Raw genomic sequence first — 22,096 nt, 5'->3', positions numbered from 1 at the left:
TCATATGTGTTAAATGATGATGGTCTGTCAAATGTGTTAAATGATGATGAAGGTCTGTCAGTTGTGTTAAATGATGATGGTCTGTCAAATGTGTTAAATGATGATGAAGGTCTGTCATATGTGTTAAATGATCGTGAAGGCCTGTCATATGTGTTAAATGATGATGGTCTGTCAAATGTGTTAAATGATGATGAAGGTCTGTCAGTTGTGTTAAATGATGATGGTCTGTCAAATGTGTTAAATGATGATGAAGGTCTGTCATATGTGTTAAATGATCACGAAGGCCTGTCATATGTGTTAAATGATGATGGTCTGTCAGATGTGTTAAATGATGATGGTCTATCAAATGTGTTAAATGATGATGAAGGTCTGTCAATTGTGTTAAATGATGATGGTCTGTCAAATGTGTTAAATGATCATGAAGGCCTGTCTTATGAGTTAAATGATCATGAAGGCCTGTCATATGTGTTAAATGATGATGGTCACTCAAATGTGTTAAATGATGATGAAGGTCACTCAGATGTGTTAAATGATGATGAAGGTCTGTCAAATGTGTTAAATGATGATGAAGGTCTGTCAGACATGTTAAATGATGATGATGGTCTGTCAAATGTGTTAAATGATGATGAAGGTCTGTCAGATGTGTTAAATGATGACAAAGGTCTGTCAGATGTGTTAAATGATGATGAAGGTCTGTCAAATGTGTTAAATGATGATGAAGGTCTGTCAAATGTGTTAAATGATGATGAACCATTATCAGATATGGCAGATGTTGCTAAAAATAGACAATCTTTAAATGACTTTTCAAAAACAAAAACTAAATTTGACCAGATTTAAAAAAATGATGTTCTTCAAACAGACATGGCCAGCATTACTGAAAATAGAAACCTTAAAAATGACTTTTCAAAAACAGGAAGCATTATAGCATGAAGATATTTTAACTTTAATGCTGCCAATCGGCCATTTTATATTTTCACCATTAATAAAAGTAGCAGAAACCTTTAATGATATATTGCATATTCTCAAGAAGTATTTTACTGAATTTGTTACAGTTTGACAGAAAGCAGCCTGGCATAGATAACTTTAAAGTTTATACAGTCTGCCATCGATATCGTCACTTTTTCTACAAATAAAAAATCCTCAAATTGACATCTAAAAGTGTTAAACAGAATTTGACAAAATATCCTATCATGTAGATCTCTTAATTTTGTTCAAATGCTGCTGATCCACAATCAGATATGACCACTGTTTCTAAAATCGAATAAAAGTCATGTATGTTAATTAGATGATATTGCATCTTAATGGCTGAGATTGTTAGGCCTTTGATCTATAGTTCTCATCAAATTTTGATAAATAGATTCATATCACAAAGCTCTTGAATGAGGCTGATTATGAGCAACAGAGGCTGCATGTTGATTATGCGTTACCTTTGGAAGAAATGTTTTCAGACTAGGGTAAAACAGATCCAATCAGCTTGATGTAATATTTAGCAGACGGTTTACATAGGGTTGTGTTTTTAGCCAGCATAGTGAAATGTCAGTTTTTTGTATAAGCCAGATGCGAGATATCAGGCCCACTTGGGACTCTTGCAATATCCCATTTGGACTGAATTTCTACAAATTGTAACTTAACATAAAAGCATTCTGCACAAATGCTGCTTAACACAGAAGTTTGAAGAAAAGTATAGTTTGACACAAAAATAGGAAACCATTATTTCTGCGTAAATGTTTTTAACACACAAGTACATGGAATATGCCCATCATTTAATGACTTACTTGGTGAGTAAATGCTGACATTATTCAATGAGTTTCAAAATTTTTAAGATTATGACTTATTTGAGATTCTGTTTATCACATAGTTTTTATTTTAATAGAAATAGAGTGAAATAAAAAGAAATAATTTCATTCATTGTGACTAAAATGCTTCACCTTTCATTTGCTGCAAATAATAAAAACAGGCCCTGGAAATTTTGGTGCTGTTCTAAAACTAGTGAAATATATTACTGTTATTTTTACCATTTATAATTCAAGGAGGAACTGTCCTTCCAAAATATCAAAAATATGATCTGCAGATACTGTGTGATAAACATTACTACACACTACCTCGTAGTTGAATATATTATACTACCTTCTGCTTGAGATGCATAATTCTATCTTGTAACTGTTAGTTTAATATATTATTTCCCCTTCAGTTCAGAGGTAAATTATTGTACATTGCACCTGTTTGTTTCATGTACATTTTATACATTAGCATCTTTGGTTGTGATAGGTTGTCATGTTTTGTTCTCTGTTACATTGTTTCTTGCAGTTTAAAATACACTTCATGTTTTCTGTTTCAGTTCGAGATACATTTTGCTCCTATGGTGTAATGGAACTGTGCACAAGAGGTTTAGGAACATCCACTGCAGCCCTTAAGGTAATTTAAATCAATAATAATTATTGGGATGGTTTAGAAATATCCACTACAGCCCTAAATCAATAATAATTACTTGGTTGGTTTAGGAACATCCAATGCAGCCCTAAAGGTAATATAAATCAATAATAATTACTGCAAAATGAAGGTTATTAATGTTAACGCTACATCAAAAAAGTACCCAGCCCAGGGACACACCTACTAAAGGCATAGATTGATCCAATTTGAACCTGCACCATTTAGGTTATGAGTTTTGCATTTGAGCTACCATGGTATCCCACAGTATTGTGGTTCTTTTCTAGTAAATTATTACTATCTCATTGTAATGAATAGTTAACCACTACATCACCACAGCTTTCCATAATAATCATCATAACCATGGTAACGTGATCTTTCTATTTAGGTATTGTAGTCAACAGCTAACTGTTGAATGCACAAATGGTGCAGGAACTTTTGGTAATATTTTATGGCAGCACTTTTGACTATATTTTATGAAAGCGATTATGACCATGTTTTATGATGGTACTTAATGACTGTTTTTTAACAATAAATAATTGTTGTACTCTTGCCATAATTATTTCAGATGCATAGAGTAATAAACATGTTCAGCTGTCATGTCACTTGTGCAATATCCATCATGCCACAGTCATCAAAATACATTTCGAAGGACTCAGCAGATTGAAACCATGTTTAGTATAAATTTTATATTAAAAAGAACTAATCATGTTCAGTTTTCATCATTTTCTTGCAAAGTTTTGTTGAGTCTTCATCATTTTCTGTTAAAATGTTATGCAGTTATTGACCCTTTATCTTACTTGGATTTTGCTTTTCAGTTTCTGCTCAGTACCTTATGAAGGACTCTATGGATTGAAGCCAAATGTTGCTTTACACACATAAGACTTATGTCAACTGATTTTCACTGTTTACATACAAATTGTATGGAGTTACGTCCATTACTTATCACTTTTTCCATTCATTGCATAATATTGATAGGGGCATCCATGTTTAATGGGCACATTTCTGGTAAACTTACGAAATGATATGGTTAGATGGTAGGTCTGTAACAATCATCTCTATATTCCAGTTTTGGTTTTAGAGCACCAGATCTTTGTATTTTTTCATTGACTTTCCACATGATTGTAAGGGGTGATTATTGTATCTGTTAGTTTCTTGTTTAATTATTTTTTAAGATGTTATAACCACTGTATAATACTGAATATATAACACAGTATATTTCATTTTAGACTACAGAATATTTTAAGGTAGGCTCTGAGTGTAGACAACAGTAATGGAAACGGTGTGAATACAGACAGAGAGGATTAGTTAACATGAATTGACTAAAACAACGAATTGTTTCTTTCATGATAACATCGATAATGACAAATAAAATGACAAGATGCAAGAGTTATAGGATGGTAACATGAAGAAAACAAAATTGTCTGCCACAAAAATCTCTTTCTTGTCTCCCCTCTTTGATGTCCCAGTCAAATACTGAAAAAGATTTAATTAATATTTATGCTTTTGATATGACATGTCAGACAAATGTGAAGTTCTCTTGTTGGTTCAGATATGTAATATTAGATTGTGACATAATAAAATATATATTAAAATATTAAACGATACTCTGCTTCTATGTTACAGTTGTCTCTTATCCTTTATTATGAAAATTTGGGTGATATTTATAAAAAAAAATGCAAACACATTTTTTCAGTATAACTATTTATAGGATTTCATGAAATCTACCATGTTCTGTGTGCAAAAAATATTATGTGGATGGTAATAGATTAATTGATATACGGAAGGACATGAAAGAAATTACATTAATTGGGGGGTATGGCATTAAAAATGAGTCCTTCAGAGTATACTGTTGCATTATTTTATGTATGAACCTTCACTGACACTACCTATTAGGTAGTACAAGTTATTCAGCCCTTCATGTGTACTGCTACATATTATATGCATGGACCTTTAATTACTTAATTGGCAATGCAAAAGTTATTCAGCCTTTCAAGTGTACTGTTACATTATTTTATGTAAGGACCTTCACTGAAATTACCTGATGGCAGTACAAGTTATTCAGCCCATTCAGGGTAGTATGGCATTAGTTTATGTGTGGACCTTTACTTAATTACCTAATTGGCAATACAAGACTTATTCAGCCCTTGGAAGTTTACTGTTGCATTATTGCACGTGTGGACATTCACTGAATTAGCTGATAGACAATACATCCATTATGCAGCCCTTCAAGTGTTATGTTGTGTTCCTGAGGTTATGGTATAAATCTGATGCATTTTTACTATCACCATGATTGATGCAATGTGCATGCATGCATGTACATGAGCTGCATATGAGACAGATCAAGTGGTGCTCATGATGGTGTAAAGCAAGCACAATGGCACAAATTGAATGTTATTTCTTGATTGTGAATGGCATTAAAATAAAAGTGCATAAATTAAATTGGCATGTAGCAAGTGTCCCTGTATAATACTTAACATATGTGTCTTCTGTCAGATTTATTCCTGCCCCTAGGGTCTACTGAGTGGGACAATGGGGTCAAGAATTATAATAGATACACATTTTAGAAGTTTCTGTTGAAGTTTTCTATATCATATATGCATCTGTAACACCTAATCTAGTTCTCTTCATATTTGGAATATAATAACATCATATACTCCCATCTCTCTATGCCACTTGTGCCCTGGAGTGGGGCCATAGGATATTATATACTCCCATCTCTCTATGCCACTTGTGCCCTTGAGTGGGGCCATAGGATAAAAGACTATATAGCAGAAACATGTGGCTAAGTTTTTTGCTGATATTTCCATAACCCCTAAACCAATTAACTTTATGGTTAGAATCGTATATCATCACATACTCCACTTCTCACAGCATCACATCTGTTTCTGATGTGGAGCCATTTATTTATTTATTAAAACATGTATTTTTCTAATTCATTTAGAATACTTGTTAAAAATTGTCAGTCAGTTCACTTATTAGCAGACTTCCCCACTTATGTCATTTTACCCCAAGGTTGTGTCCCTTGGTTTGGCAATGAGGTCACGTAGGACACATTGATTTCATTATTATTATTATTATTATTAATATTATTATTATTATTATTATTATTATTATTATTATTATAAGTTCAGTGATATTTGGAATTGAACATCATTTTTACTGCTACATTTCCTGCTATTGAGTTATGTCCCTTGATGTGGCTGTTTAAGTCAACAACTATTATATTGTATTTGTTTCTAGTTGATTTACATCCAGTTTACACATTTGGAATAAATAAAAACATAAACTTATCTTGTGTACTGTAGCATTACTGCCCATGGGCCATGCTCATGGCTGGAGTCCTCGTTTATATACCTTTTGTATTTTATTGGTTCATCATATAGGGATACATTTATTCTTTAAAAGAGTTTTTATTGCAGTGGAAATCTTTGTAGACTACTCTCAGGGCCCATGGGATTCATTTATCATCATAAAATTTTTTGGTAATATACACTGTGTTATATGATTGGAATATAGACTATATCTCCGATGTGCCTGATGATATCTCATGACTGTTTCTTTGTTGTGGCATTTGAATATAGCGTATCTCCTCTATATATTATGTCCTCTGACTATTCCTTAGGCCTGTGGAATCAACCTGTCCTGTGTTAGGGCATGTTTCATTATTGCCAAAGGGGGGGAACACAAAAGTCACTGTGTTGTAACATTTGAATATAGCCTATCTCCTCTATCTTTTATGTCCTCTGACTATTCCTTAGGCCCGTGGAATTAACCTGTCCTGTGTCAGGGCATGCTGTATTATTGCTGAAGAGAGGCCAAGAATACAGCTTACCACGTCTTTCACCAAACTTTTCGCCAACCTTGGCCTGTCTCCCAGGGCTGTTAGCACTAGCTTTGGCTGTCGTGTCTGTGTTGGAATCTCACTTCAGGTAAATTTATGCAGCTGATAAATTAATTATTAAAATGTTCTGTTTTTATTGATGTGTTCTAAATTAAAATAAGCAGTCATTTTGAAAACAATGTGTCACAAGTTACAGAAATTTCCTTGATAAATCTACATTATTATATTCTTGTTAATATCAGTGTGTGGAGGATATGAGAGTAATAATATTGTGTTTGTAGTTGTCATTTATATGTTTAAGGAAGTGTTAGTAAATTGAATGTCATTCTTTAAATTTGTGTCACTTTTACAAGAATACATTATTAGTTAAAATTAGCACAGAGAAACTTGACCATATGCAAAGGCAAAATTGATTATTTGTTTAGTCTATCAGAATTACCTGTCCATCTGACCTTTCAATGAAATATACATCGAATGTCCATTCCACTTGCAAAATTAGTGTTAAAGGTTTAGGTAAAAAAATACTGTGCACATCTAGCATGCAGAATTTGTATGTACCACTTGCAATGCAGTTGTATATAGAACTGGTTTATTTATCTTCAGTTTTCAGTAAGTCATATTTCTAAATGATTTTTGTCTGCCTCTAGGGAGCCTCCTGTCCAGACCCCACCACAGTGTATGTTGACCTGAGGGCCCTTAGAAATGACAGGGTAACCCTACTAGAGAAGGGAAGTCCACACAGTCTCTGCCTCATGGAATCAGGGAAGGTAAAAATGCCGTAAAAGTTTGCATTTAAGAAATGAACTTTAAATGCCATTTCATGCATAGTGTGTAATCAGTTTAAAGTTTTATGCTAGTTGTGCATAGTATGTAATTGATTTTTATGCTTCATGAATCCATGCACAGTGTGTAATCAATGTTCAGGCTTCATGAATCCATGCACAGTGTGTAATCAATGTTCAGGCTTCATGAATCCATGCACAGTGTGTAATCAATGTTCCGGCTTCATGAATCCATGCATAGTGTGTAATCAATGTTCATGTTTCATGAATCTATTCACAGTGTGTAATCAATGTTCAGGCTTCATGAATCCATGCATAGTGTGTAATCAATTTTCAGGCTTCATGAAACCATGCACAGTGTTTAATCAATGTTCAGGCTTCTTGAATTCATGCATAGTTTGTAATCACTTTTCATGTTTCATGAATCTATTCACAGTGTTTAATCAATTTTCAGGCTTCATGAATTGATGCACCGTTCTTAATCACTTTTCAGGCTTACCACTGCATCCAATTAAATTCACAGACCCGAAGCACTGAAATATCTGATTGATTGGCCAAAGTGTAGATAGGTTAACAAATTAGAACCTTGGCAAGCAGAGATGAATTAAAACCAGAAATAATAACAGAGCTCAAGAAATAAATAACAATTTTACTTTAATCAATATTTAAAAAACTTAGCAAAATACTTGGAGAGACACATGAATACATAAGTAGTTCCTTTCAGGTTTGATGAATAACGTTTCTTTTCTGCAAAAAATGATGTGATTTTAACAAATGTAAATACTTATTACAGTGGATTAGTAATAATTTTGTTTAATTTTTATAGTGTATTCAGTTTTATCCAGCCTCTATTTAACTGGTTGTTGCCTTAATATAGTTAAATCATGAACCTACTCTCTTTAACAATTGTTTTTTAGATTTATCTGAAAGTATCATATTTCAAATCCATTATTTTCCTTTGAATATAAAATATATAAAGCTCTCTGCATGAATGTGACACTTTTTTCTTCTGCCTGATCGGTAGTGTGATGAGATACCAGATGAGATGTCATTATTTTTGTATCCCCGACTTGTCATAAAGAGCTGGAGATATAGTGTCTGCATTTCCATCTGCCCATAACACTCTCATTTCCACTTTAACATGTACTTACACATTATCATCAAGATGTGATGCAATCCACAGTGAGGATAATATCTCAACGGTCAAGGTCACAATTCAACATTTCATGTTTTTCCTCACACTTTCCCTTCCAGTCTATAATTATAGAACTGTTTCAGATTAAGGGATGAAACTTGTTATATATTTATTAGAAGTGTGATTTGTTATATTTTGTATAATATCATTAGAAATGTATGTATAATATTTTTATATTATCGTTAGAAGTGTGATGTGTTATGTTTCATATATTATCATATTAGAAGTAGAATGTGTCTGGCTATATATAGAACAGCTGGAACCAGTGGACTTGGTTCCCAGTCAGGTTGTCCCCAGCTAGATATGGAACAATGACAGCATTTGGACTTCGTTATTTTAATTACAGCATTTGGACTTCGTTATTTTAATTACAGCGTTTGGACTTCGTTATTTTAAGTCCTTGTAAAGTCAGATTCTTAACTACACGACTTTAATCCGAATTCCAACACACTTCAAAAGTTGCATAATTATTCATGGCATTGTGTCACACAGAGATGTCACGTCACAGTTGTATCAGAAATAATGTCAAGACATCATAGATTTAACTGCTGCATATTCAGACACTGAACCAATCAGAAAGTGCTATCGATCAACAGGTGTGTTAAAATATAGTTTTTGCAGAGATGGAAATTTTCCAGTTTTAGTCTGAAATCCAGTTTTTTAAAGCAGACCATTTTTCTTTTCTTCGGTAAAATTTCTGTCTGACTTTGTTTTTCATTTTCTAGTTTATTTTTTAAATCAGTATATTTGTTCCTGGCTGTAATTTGAGTAAGAAAGAAGGTAACAAGACACCTTATACCAGAAGTTAATTGTGCAGGTGGGAATTGTTTATTATGCAGTTTACAATAATATCGGATATGGGAGGTTGTGGGTTCGATCCCCAACCGAGTCATACCAAAGACTTTAAAAAATGGTACTAACAGCTGCCTCATTTGGCGCTCAGCATTAAGAGGTTAGTGTCAGGACTGTTCGGCCTGGTGTCAGGATAATGTGACTGGGTGGGAAATTATGTTACATGTCTGCAGCATGATGCCCCAGTGCTAGATATCACTATAAACTGTCACACTGCAGACATTGTAGCGATATGACTGAAATATTGTTAAAGCTATGTTAAAAATCCAAATCACACACACAGAGAATAGAAATTTATTGAAAAATGAAAATGTATGGTTACAAATAACTTTAACCAGTTAGTAAAAAAACTGTTCAGATGGACCTGGCTAGAAGATAAAGATTACAATAATGTTTTTGGAATATATTCGGAAATTGGAGGAACCTGGACATGCCTGGTGCATGAGCTGCCAAGACAAAATTAATTCTGGATCAGCTGGCAAAAAAGTGCTCCCTTACCATGCTAATACAAAAAAGTGCTCCCTTACCATGCTAATACAAAAAAGCAGTCAGGGAAGATCGGGTTTAAATATGAAGAAGCTTCCAGCAGAATTTTCAGTCACTTTCATCTTTGAAAATGGCAGCGACCACCTCAGGCCAAAAGAAAATGTTTACGGTCAGCCGATGATAACAGTTTTACGATGCCGACCCTAGCACCTTTATCACCCGAGGGTAACAAGATAGAAAAATTCAAAAGAAAAAAATCCAGAAAAGTGTTATGTGCATCTCAATGAGCTGGTTTAGCCCAGTACTTGAAGTGTTTAGTACATTATACATACTAACCATTATAATATATATGTTTAACAAAAAATTCCTACCCTAATTTTATAACCAGTGCAATAGGAAACACGTTATTTTCTTATCTTTTTACAAGCTGAAAGATGAGGTACCAACAATTCTTCACAAGCAACTTGTCAATACATTGAAAGAGTATTCAAGTTAATAAATGATAATAATAGTTGATCTTTTCTTACACGTTTTCCTGATTTTGAAAAGTGTTGGGTATGTTTTAGGTTACTTTTTAAAATCTGCACTTTACACATGCCCTGCAGATGCGTGGAAAATTTTCAGGTTTTTTGGGTGGAGGCTGTTTCCCTCCCTGTTTTTGTATTCCCAATATTAACATGGTGGTGGGACAGGTGTTGACTGTATCAGCATGGCAAGTCATAGGTGTAGCCTGTTTCAGCATGGCGAGTCATAGGTGTTGACTGTATCACCATGGCAAGTCAGAGGTGTTGACTGTATCACCATGGCGAGTCATATGTGTTGACTGTATCAGCATGGTGAGTCTTAGGTGTTGACTGTATCACCATGGCGAGTCATAGGTGTTGACTGTGTCACCATGGCGATTCATAGGTGTTGACTGTGTCAGCATGGTGAGTCATAGGTGTTGACTGTATCAGCATGGTGAGTCATAGGTGTTGACTGTATCAGCATGGTGAGTCATAGGTGTTGACTGTATCAGCACGGCGAGTCATAGGTGTTGACTGTATCAACATGGCGAGTCATAGGTGTTGACTGCATTGAAATGGTAAGACATAGGTGCTGACTATTAACTTATTAACCACCTGGCAATTTTTGTCATTTTTGCCTGAAATGCGAGTAGGAAATACAGTTTGGGGCTACTTCTAAATACATGCAATAAATTGGCTTGCAAGAGATTTTTTTAGTTTAGCCTGCGGCCTAGTTGTGTTAGAATTTTTTTCTTTGGTTATTTTTTTTTGCACATGTGCAGAATCATAAAAGTTGAAGTTCTTTTTTTTTTTTTTTTGCTTATTAGACCCATCTTTTTTGTGTTGTGGTCCCTTTTTACTCCAAATCCCCATCTTATCCCACTTTTCACAAAGGTTCTCCGGGGTCCCAGGTGGCTGAGTGGTCAAAGCTCTCACCATTAGAGATCACTTCCATCTCATCTCAGTCTGCGTGGGTTCAAGTCTTGGGCTTGGCCAATGTGGGTATATGAGAAAGCTTGCCAGTAGCTTCTCGTGGGTCAGTGGTTCTTTCTGGGGTTTTCCTGGATTCTTCCTCCACCATTAATACTGGCTGCCATGTATAGCCTATGTTGTGCTGAAAAGTGGCATTAAACCCTATAACAACAACAATAAAGGTTCTCCTGTCTGTGCAGTTCATCCTGGTCTGCCTTAGATCTGAGGCCAAAAAGTCTAAAATTCGGACACAAAATCGGATTCCAAGCACTAGCTAGTTTTGGGTGTAAAAAAATCAGGTTTCAAGAAAATGTTTTATCCCACTGTATTTTGTAATGCGATTAAAAAGTCCAGATTTTCTTGGTCCCATTGTAGAGCTACATCTGTCTACTTTTCTGTAATACCACCCACTTTTAGTGTATGTTGAATGAGTGTGATACTACAGAGCTCGGAAGTAGGGTACTACCTCCTGATACTTAAATAGAGCACTGAGGTTAATGAGTTAACAAGGGTTTTGGAAATTTGTAACAAATTGTCAAGGAAATGTTAATTTTTAATTTATGTGCAGTGTTGATGCACAAGTGATTATGCAATGAATATTAAAATTTTGTGATGTCATAAAAATTCACCCATTAACATGGTGAGACCTAGGTGTTTACTATATTAACATGGTGAGACATAAGTGTCTACTGTATTAACATGGTGTGATATTAGTGTTGACTATTAACATGGTGAGACATAGGTGTTTACTGTATTAACATGGTGAGACATAGGTGTTTACTGTATTAACATGGTGCGATATGGGTGTTGACTGTATTAAAATGGTGAGACACAGGTGTTGACTATATTAACTTAGTGAGACATAGTTATTAACGATATTAACATCATGAGACAGTTTTTAATGTTTGGTGATGGCAGCCTTTTATAAGTCAGATACAACAGTGATACTTCAGCACACAGATGCAAATGAGATGCAAAGTTTCATGGATTATGTCTCATGTTCCCAGAGTGAAGAAGGGTGGCAGAATTGGGGAATCTTAATGTTAAGCTTTAGTGTTTTATATAGCAGGTACGGATCATAGTTCCATTTTGTTGCAAGACACTGAATTCAGTGGAAACTTTTTTTCCAGCTGTTGCCAGGGGTGAAGGTTGCCATAGCAAATCCAGACACAAAGGGGCAGTGTGCAGACTCACATCTTGGAGAGGTCAGTATGATGTAGGGCAGAGGTCATTATGATGTTGGGCAGAGGTCAGTATGATGCATGGCAGAGGTCAGTATGATGTAGGGCAGAGGTCATTATGATGTGGGGCAGAGATCAGTATAAGTAAGGTCAAAAGATCACCAGAGAGAAGTATTCAACAAAATCTAATGCTGGATATTCAAAAAATAACCACATAATAGTTGTATAGCCTCTTTTGGTAACCTCATTATCTGCCTTTTTGAGTTCTTTAGTGTATGGAGGTTGCTCCATATGTATTTCCATAAGTTAATGCCTCTGGTCGACATTCACTCATTGCAAAACAGAATGAAATGAATGAAATTATGTTTCGCAACATGGGCAAACCTTCCAATTAAACGCCCTAAATAAATGGATGATGATAAAGTAATTAATGAATAATTGTTAGGCACAATGGATAAAATCTTATATGAGTGGGTATGTGGATAACCTGTGCAGATACTTGCAATTGAAAGTTTTAAAAAAAGTAGAAGACAATTTAGGAATAATAAAATAGTGAACATGCAGTTTCTTGGCAAATCAACAACAATAACAACACAGACATAAAAAAAATTAAAAAAACAATTACAGTTAAACTGTTTGTCAGAAGGTGCGTTTTATTTGAGTAAGTCAGTTATGAGCCTTCATTCTTGATGATGTTCTATATTATGCAAAACGCTTAGAATTTGCACTTGATGATGAAATTATTCTGCTGACCTTCCTTAATCAAACATTTAAATCTAAAATAAATAATTTCCACTTTATACTTTATTTCCATTTCTGATTTCCACTGCATACTTTATTTCCATTTCTAATTTCCACTGCATACTTTATTTCCATTTCATTAAAGCTTTATACTATCCAAAAACTCCGCAGTGAACATTATTTAATGTGATAGTTTTCATTTTCTTACGATTGCATACTTTCTCAAAAGGACACATTTATTCTCGTCAGTTTTGAAAATTCATTCTATTTTCTGTTGTGCAATTCAAACAGATGCATCCGATGAGTAAAAGCTCCTTAAGATTTTTCCAATGAAAAAATTGAAAACAAAAATAATTTCCATTGCTTGTTATCTCTCCATTGTGTTCCATTTTTTCATTGTATAGATCAGTCATACCTATCTATAATCTACTAATCATGTTCCACAGTAGTTGGACCGTTTATCAGAGTTATTTTACAAACAGTGTACTGTTTTATTTGTTGGCATTTTAGAGGGTTTAATAAGTTTCTGTATCCCCTGTAGTATTGGTGTTTGTTTTTCTGTTACAAATCAAAAGAATTTTGAGGAAACAAATTATTTGTTGTTCTTGTTCAGGGGTTGCTCATTGCTATTTGCGTTTTATTCTTTTACGATGTGTCATACTTATAATGGCCCTGGAACTGGTCCCTTTGTTTTCCTTCCCAGTATATTTTTTTATGACATATACTTAATTCCTCAGACACTAAGTCTTGCGACTGGTTTCTATATCGTGCTTCATACATTTTAGTGATCTTGGCCAAGGATCAGTCTATTGTATTGTGTGTTATATGTGTATGCTATATTGATTCAATCATGTAATATTGTGTTTGTGTTAGGAATGACCACTTTATATATTTTAATATGCATTTCATTTTTTATCCACTTTGTTTCTTTGTGTACAAAAAAAAAAAAAATATGTAAGGTATAATAGTTGCATAAAATTATGTGTTGTGATGGTTCTCCAGGTCGGTCTGGTAATTATTTTCTAATAGTGGTGAGACTGGCGTTTTTGTACATAGCATAATATATATATATATAGCAAGAGAGAGAAAGAGAGAGAGAGACAGATTTTCTTAATTTGCTCGCTGTATACATATGTAGTTTCCCAGTCCTTTCCCCCATAGTAATTGCATACTGTGAGAGGGGCTATAAATCACTCATGAGCCATTATTAACTAAATAAAAAACACTTGGCAAAGATGGATTCATTAGTGATGATAGCAGTTATCTTCTTGTCCAGCGGCTTAATTACCTACCAGATGTAGTAAATACATAATACGAGAGGGAGATAACTAGGTTACCGAAAAGGTCCATAGGTTATTTAACTGTACGTCATGTGGAAAAGGAGAATTTACCTGTATTATGCCAGCTCAAATTAATTTGCAGCTTCTCAGACTTCTGTAGAGCCAGAATATCAATTGACTTGCATAAGTAATTTTGTTATTATTATATTGTAGTGAATGGCATAAAGTAACATTATTGTATACATAGTGGTACATTCTTGTATATGTAGTGGTACATTCTTGTATGCATAGTGGTACATTCTTGTATACATAGTGGTTATACGTAGTGGTACATTCTTGTATACGTAGTGGTACATTCTTGTATACGTACTGGTACATTCTTGTATATATAGTGGTACATTCTTGTATATGTACTGGTACATTCTTGGTTAAGTTTTTATTTTTAGTGCAGATATTGTGCATACTGTGTAAATGCTGTTATATCTGGAGTAACACAACTTGTTGAGGGCATTCATGTTGATGAGTACTTCACCATTGTTGCAAGAAATTGGTTAGCATTTTCTATATTTCATGTTTTGTTACCTTTGTTAAATTATGTGTTTTGAATTTGTTTCTCAAGCTCTGTTCATGTTATAGTCATTAGACTATATGATTTTATGCATCTTAATTTAGTATCACATTCTTGCAATCAAGGAAGGTCACAGTGACTAACAATGAACATTTCAAAATGGTTAAAACATTAAAATGTAGAGAAAAAAGTTGTAAAAAAAGAACTGACTAAAAATGGGGCCAGCATAGTATGAATATATTTTCTGCATTGTAATTAATATTTACATTCACTCTTGGAGATTAAAAGCTTTATAGAGGTAAGCTTGGTAATCATTGATTCCACTCCTATTTATTGATTATTTCAGATCTGGGTGAGCAGCCCTCAGAATGCCACAGGTTACTTTACAATTTATGGGGATGAATCTCTTCATCCGGATCATTTTGATGCCCATCTGGCAACAGGAGATACACAAACTTCATATGCCAGGACTGGTTACCTGGGTTTTGTGAGGCGAACAGAACTGACACAAAGTGATGGAGGTAAATGAATGCAACACCTTCATAATGGCCCACTTTTCTGTTATTTCAGTCTTATATTGCCATGACTTTCACACATACCAAGTATTGTCAGCTGGCATTTATTTGTCTTTGTATGTCTATCAGTCTTTCTCGCTGTCAAATCAGATTGACAAGTTGATAGATTCAAAATGGACTTTTCCAAATAGATTGACGGGTTGATAAAGTTAAAATGGACTTGTCAAAATCCAGAGATTTTTGCCAAGTACACAAACCACTTGATTGTTCTTTTACTGGCTGATATATAAAAAAAGTGATCAATTGTTATATTGTTTCATTAATTTTTGTTGTATTGGAAACGTGGGATTTGATTTCCTTTTCCATCTAACCTTGGAGAGTTAAACTTCAAGCTTCTATTTGAATCAGAGCAATTTGAGCATAAACAGGATTAATTTTATGCTTATAGAAAGTACATTTATGCAGACTGACTTTAAACATTCATGAAATGTGTCTAGCCAGAGTTCAGAATCATGTAGAGAAAAAGGTTAGATCCATGTCTAGCCAGGGATCAGAAATCGTGTCTAACATAGGGTCAGATTCATATCTAGCCAGAGGTCAGATTCATGTCTAGCCAGAGATCAAAAATCGTGTCTAACATAGGGTCAGATTCATATCTAGCCAGAGGTCAGATTCATGTCTAGCCAGGGATCAGAAATCATGTCTAGCCAGGGATCAGAAATCATGCCTAACCTAGGGTCAGATTCATATCTAGCCAGAGGTCAGATTCATGTCTAGCCAGGGATCAGAAATCATGTCTAACCTAGGGTCAGATTCATATCTAGCCAGGATCAGAATCATGTCTAGCTAATATCAGATTCATGTCTAGCCAGGAATCAGAATTATATTTAGACAGGGGTCAGAAGCATGTCTGTCCAAAGGTCAGAATATGTAACCCCTATAATCGCAACTATATTTTTTATACATGTCATCACTCATTATACTCTAGATGGATATACTATTTTTTCCCCAGGTCGGCATGATGCAATATTTGTTGTTGGAGCCCTGGATGAGACAATAATGCTGAGGGGGATGAGGTACCACCCCACTGACATTGAAACCTGTGTACTTCGCAGTCACCGCAAGATCTGCGAATGGTAAGTGGAGATTTTTTTATTTTCTGTTAACATTTTTTTTTTAAAACAGTTTCATGTAAAATTTTACTATATCCATTAAAATCGCAGATGGCCAAAGTAGATTAAATAAAAAATATACATTACCAATTAGTATGCAATACTATAATAATCATAATGTAAAAATTTTATCTTCTGAAAATATTCTGATTTTTTTTCACTGTTAATGCCTGTATTATCATTGGGCACATGACCTGGGTAACACTAACAAATGAATTACATCAAAAATATTATTCCAAGCATGACTTTTTTTTGTATTTTCTTGAGGAAATGAAAATCAGATTTGACCATGTTAAAGACTCTAATGCAAGATTATGTCTATTTAGTCTGTTGTTAATTTTCAGACATTTTATGTTGGGAATGTGCTACCATACTCATCATACATCTTATTTTGGAAATGTACTTACATACTCCCAAAACATTTTATTTTGGGAGTATGCTAAATGTACCATACTTTAGTCTGATAAAACTTATAAAATGAAGGGTTTATTTTGTTGTTTTACGAAGTTAGTTATTTAATGCAGAGGTGGTTGGATACTTACCCTAGAAAGCATCTGAGTAGCCAACCCAGGCTGTTTTGACGATAGGGAAGTTTTTGTCTGATTGGAGTTGTATGTGTTCCCTCCCATCTGCTGTGCTGTTCTTGTCACCCCCTGTCTGACTGAATTTGTTACTATTGTAACTCATCAGAGGGAATAATTCAGGTTGATTCATATGTTAAACTGATCATATAAACATATCAATCAACCTGAATTATTCCCTCACATGAGTTACAATATTAATGAAACCAGTCAGGGACAGGGGATGACTAGAACACCCCAGAAGACGGGAGGGAATGCCTCCACATCCAATCAGTCATCATCTTCCCCGAGTTTATATTCTATCAGAAGTGAAGGCAACCCTCTGTGGGAATCCAGTCTAACAGATCCCCAAACCAGTGAGAGCCTGATTTTGAAAAGAGAAATCTCAAAGAACCAGTTATAGAATGCCCAGAAGCAAAGCATTTGCTACTACCATCCCAATCAATTCCACCTTATAAAGAAGCGAGAAAATTTGTCTCCAGATTTGTGAAATTGAAAAAGATGGCTGACTACCTCCAAGAGTGGGGGAAAATATTCGCAAATAAAGTATAAGATTACGAGATGATTAATTGCAGTCTGTGTGAATAAAAAGGATAAATCTAAGATCTTCAGAAGCACATTTATGAACCTCAAATATAAATCAAAACTAAAAGGACACTGTACCACACATAATATCATCTGTTTGCTCACCTGCACTAGGGGCCCCGAGTGGCCAAGTGGTCTAAAGCTCTCTCCATTGCGGATCACTGCCATCTCACCACTGTCTATACCACACATAATGTCATCTGTTTACTCACCTGCACTAAATGTGGGAAACAATATGTAGGTGAGACTAAAATGAAATTTCAAGTTAGAATAAAATGACACTTGAGAGATATCCATAATCATAAAGATACCCCTGTGTCTAAGCATTTTAATTTATCTGACCAAAACATAGGTTGTGTTTAATATCAGATAATATAACTTATTAAATCTGATCAAGAGCTGTCGAGTAGCACAATTTTGTGGAAAGATAGAGAACTTTTTGGGATAAACCAATTACACACTCTATAGCAGATACGGATCAGCATCTCTGTTTAAATGGCAGCTCAGGCATTTTAACTTTATTTGATGATAGGATTCAAACTTGCACCCATTCAGTTACCAGGTCAGCTTGCTAACCGCTACCAGTACAACCCCTTTTTCCATTAGTTGCCTTTGATGACACATGGGAGCACACATTGCCCCTATTCCACATCTCCAAGCCCCCAGGAAAGGTGTGTCACCCATATTCCACATCCCCAGTAGTTAGGGTGTGTCACCCCTATCCTAGATCCCCAACAATGAGGGTGTATTGCCCTTATTCCACATCCCAAGCCCACAAGGAGTGTGCATCTCCTGTATTTCACCCTCACCCCCACCCCATTCAACAGGGAGGGTGTATTCACCCCTACTCTACCTTTCCAAACCTGGTCAGAGGGTGTATTGCACCTATGCTGCAACCCTATGACCATAGAGAGGGTGCATCCATTTAATTCTACATCCCAAGCCCTTAGAAAGATTGCACCACCCGTGGTCTGCATCTGAACCCTGCTGGGAGGGTGCATTGGCCCTTTTCTACATTCCCAACACCACATTGAGGTACATTGACCCTATTGTACATCCCCAAACCCATGGAGAAATATGTAGAATTATAGACTTTTGGTGTAATCAGTGTGACGATTTGTAAACCAGTAAATGCCTTATTGACTAGGTTCATAAAACTTAATATTGATCAACGTAGGTCTAAAATTATTATCTTACATTGTTTTGTAACAGAACTTCCAATTTGTTTTGTAATCCTTGAAATAAAGTCAGAGCTGTATGAAGCCTTCCATTTAGCATTCTGACATCACAGCAGAGATGCATTGACTTGTAACTTGCTGATTTACTGTACGTTGCACGTTACCTTAACCAGTGAAAATTCTTCTCTCAGAGAACTACAGTTAAAGAATACACAGTACCTTTGGATGTTGGCCTGTAATTTTTGGAGCGAATCTAACTCAGAAAACTGTCAAAAAATATTTCTTCTGTAATATATGTAACAGAATAGCGTACATGCCTTACAATATTAAGGTGATATTTAATTTGACTGATATTTTATTTTTTTGCAGTGCGGTTTTCACATGGACAAATTTACTTGTGGTAGTTGTAGAACTTGATGGAAATGAAAATGAGGCGCTGGACTTGGTTCCCTTGGTAACTAATGTTGTCCTTGAGGAACATTATATGATTGTTGGTGTTGTTGTCGTTGTTGACCCTGGAGTAATTCCAATAAACTCTCGTGGAGAGAAACAACGCATGCACCTTCGTGATGGTTTCCTGGCAGATCAGCTGGACCCTATATATGTGGCATATAATATGTGAATTTTACTATTTTTATTTCTTATGTGGTCTGTTAGACAACTGGACAAGCAAGAAGTGTATATTTGTAGTGTGGAATTCACGCAACAATCATGAATGTAACTGTTGCATCACAGATCTATGTGTCTTCAGCACATGTTAACCTGACAAGGAAATATCAACCGGAAAACCTACATGTTACCATGGAGATAGTTTCCATGACAGCAGCTAAGTTAAATTACTCCACCATGATAATCACAGAGAGCATTTGTTAATCTGTTACCTAGCAAATGTTTCACTCATATTTTTTTTGTGTGAAAGTAACCAGTCATAAAATATGCTCCAAGTAATACTAAGGAGAAAAATAATTCAGTGGGATTGTTGTTACATGACTGGACCAAAATGCTAGAAACATTCATCATGAAAATTCTAATTGGAATATTTCAAAATGAAATGTATAATTTTGCAGTTACAAGAACATGCATATACGTCTGTAGAATTAATTTATGCAGAAGTGTAGCTCAAGTGGCACAACAGCAGACTTTTGAAGATAAAACAATTCATTGTTCTCTTGTTCCAACGTGGATGCTTCGTCATGAGATCAGAACACACTGAGCATTGGAAAAAGACGGATGATCTCCAATAAACTGGACTGGTTTGATCTATACTCTTTAATAAAGTAGTATTGTTTAAGTTGTTCAGATGCATAAAATATTTGGAATAAACAAAGTTTTTAAAAAATTATAATGCACAAATTGTAGACTCTGATTTAAAAGAAAAATCAGGCACATATCATGCATAGTATTTTTCCCTTTTTTTTCTTCCTGTAAACATGCTAATGATATTCATGTGTAACATGCGATACTAGTCACCATAGACATGAAATGCAACCAGACGTGTACTTACTCTGATGTCTAAAATACAGACATCTGGTCTCCAAAATACAGACATCTGGTAAAAGGCTTCATCGATCTCTGTTATCAGTAGACATCTCTTTGGGCAAACGTTTTTGAAGCTAAACTAATTTTCTGTCTGTCCCAGAATTGATGTAGATTTATTTTCTTCATTAATTTGAACCCAAATACTGTTATAAGTTTGAAAAAAATAATTAAACAATACTTTACAAAATGGTACCATAGCAGGTCTCGATCACTCTTTTCACATTTTTTTCAAAATGTCGAATTATTAGTGACCATCATCATTTCATGAGCAATTTAAATGACTTCTCCAAATTTGGGGGCAGTCTTTTTCCGATGTTGCAAGGAAAACTTAGTTTTTACCAGATTCTTGTTTAGTGGAGATCTGACGTACACATGTGATAGGTCTGAATAAATGAGATTTATGGGAAGTCAGCTGCTCATCTTCGGCTTTGCCTATTTCATGTATTTTACTGCTTTTTTTGGACATGTACATTTTCATACTGCAGAGTCAGAGATACCAACCATTCCGGAACACGTGGAATTACGTATTTTAGTTAAAATTCCACATTCCAAATTATGTCAGTAAAATTCTGGAAAATCAATATTTTGGGGAATGAAACTTTGAGCAAACATTTTCTGTATGAACACAAATAGGGAGAAAAGTACTTCACCACCAGCCTATTACACTGCTACATAGAATATAGTTCCTCATTGAAATACCAGAATGTAGATAACAAGAAACCAGTCAATTCTAGAGTTATAAAATAAAAAATTGTGGCAGAGACAAAAAGAAAATGAACTTGCAGCTAATTTATGAGGAAAACTGATGTTTATGATTATAGTTTTGGGCAAATATGTTGAAGGAATTCCAAGCTTTGGAGATAGAGGAATGGAGAGAACATGGACATAATTATTACTGACTGTGTACAGGTATGTATAGGCTCACAGGAAGATGCAATATGAACAATTAAAACTTAGTTTTAACAAATGTGTTATCCATTCCGGATGGGCTGCCTTGATTCCACAAAACTGATGCCAGGATTCCTGATAGGCATGCTCATGGGTTGGCATCTCTGCAGTGTTTTTTTGTTTGTATTTTAACTTTCCGTTTAATAATACATTCAAACATCGACAGAATTGTATTGTATTTTATTCCCACAAATATTTTATACACCTTAAAATCCCAAACATTGTGCTTTTCTTGTTACTGCAGTTCTTTTGCGTAGTGAAGTACTGTTTTGTAATGTGGAAAATTTAGTGAATGAGCTAAAAATTGTTATTCATGTTTTAATTAAGAATTATATGTACACGCAAGACATATTCAACAAACAAAATGTACCAATTAAATACATTAAAAATTTCATCTTCATATTAGCTTGTCAAAATTCTTTTAAAATTTCCAATTTGGTTGACATGTTGATTGGTGCATGCTTTGTTGAAACCAGACATATTACTTGTAAGTGACCATAATGTAATGTATGTGCAATCAGAGAAGCACGCACATCATAAACAGACAACGCCAGATTTCTATTGATAACTTTCTTTTTTGTGTGTTGATTTTGTAATTTATGAAATATTATAGACAATAAATTATATAGTGTATTTATCCAATGATAAGCCCCAGCCCCACCTCCACCCAGACCTGCCAACTCTTATGACTTTTCTGTAAGTCTTACGAAAGTTACCCTTAAAATACAGACTTATGGCGTACTA

The 22,096-nt window shown here is 34.8% G+C and overlaps 1 protein-coding gene across 3 annotated transcripts in view; it reads left to right on the top strand.

Moving 5' to 3' along the window:
* Positions 1–21,752, top strand: part of LOC149789727 (disco-interacting protein 2 homolog C-like) — a 196,041-nt gene extending 174,289 nt beyond the window's left edge. For all 3 annotated transcript variants that reach the window (XM_089971746.1, XM_089971747.1, XM_089971745.1), the window contains 7 exons: positions 2,339–2,415; positions 6,189–6,359; positions 6,919–7,038; positions 12,195–12,269; positions 15,181–15,355; positions 16,362–16,485; positions 19,235–21,752. In XM_089971746.1, coding sequence (XP_089827872.1) covers positions 2,339–2,415; positions 6,189–6,359; positions 6,919–7,038; positions 12,195–12,269; positions 15,181–15,355; positions 16,362–16,485; positions 19,235–19,487 — 995 coding nt within the window. In that variant the 3' untranslated portion in view covers positions 19,488–21,752. The remainder of the gene's footprint in view (positions 1–2,338; positions 2,416–6,188; positions 6,360–6,918; positions 7,039–12,194; positions 12,270–15,180; positions 15,356–16,361; positions 16,486–19,234) is intronic.
* Positions 21,753–22,096: the final 344 nt, after the last annotated feature.

Source organism: Sinohyriopsis cumingii, chromosome 10, assembly GCF_028554795.1.
Source record: "Sinohyriopsis cumingii isolate HCF-2022 chromosome 10, ASM2855479v2, whole genome shotgun sequence".
In the NCBI taxonomy this organism is placed as follows: domain Eukaryota; kingdom Metazoa; phylum Mollusca; class Bivalvia; order Unionida; family Unionidae; genus Sinohyriopsis; species Sinohyriopsis cumingii.
The sequence above is the reverse complement of the archived record's forward strand: the minus strand, read 5'-3'. Positions and strand labels throughout refer to the sequence as shown.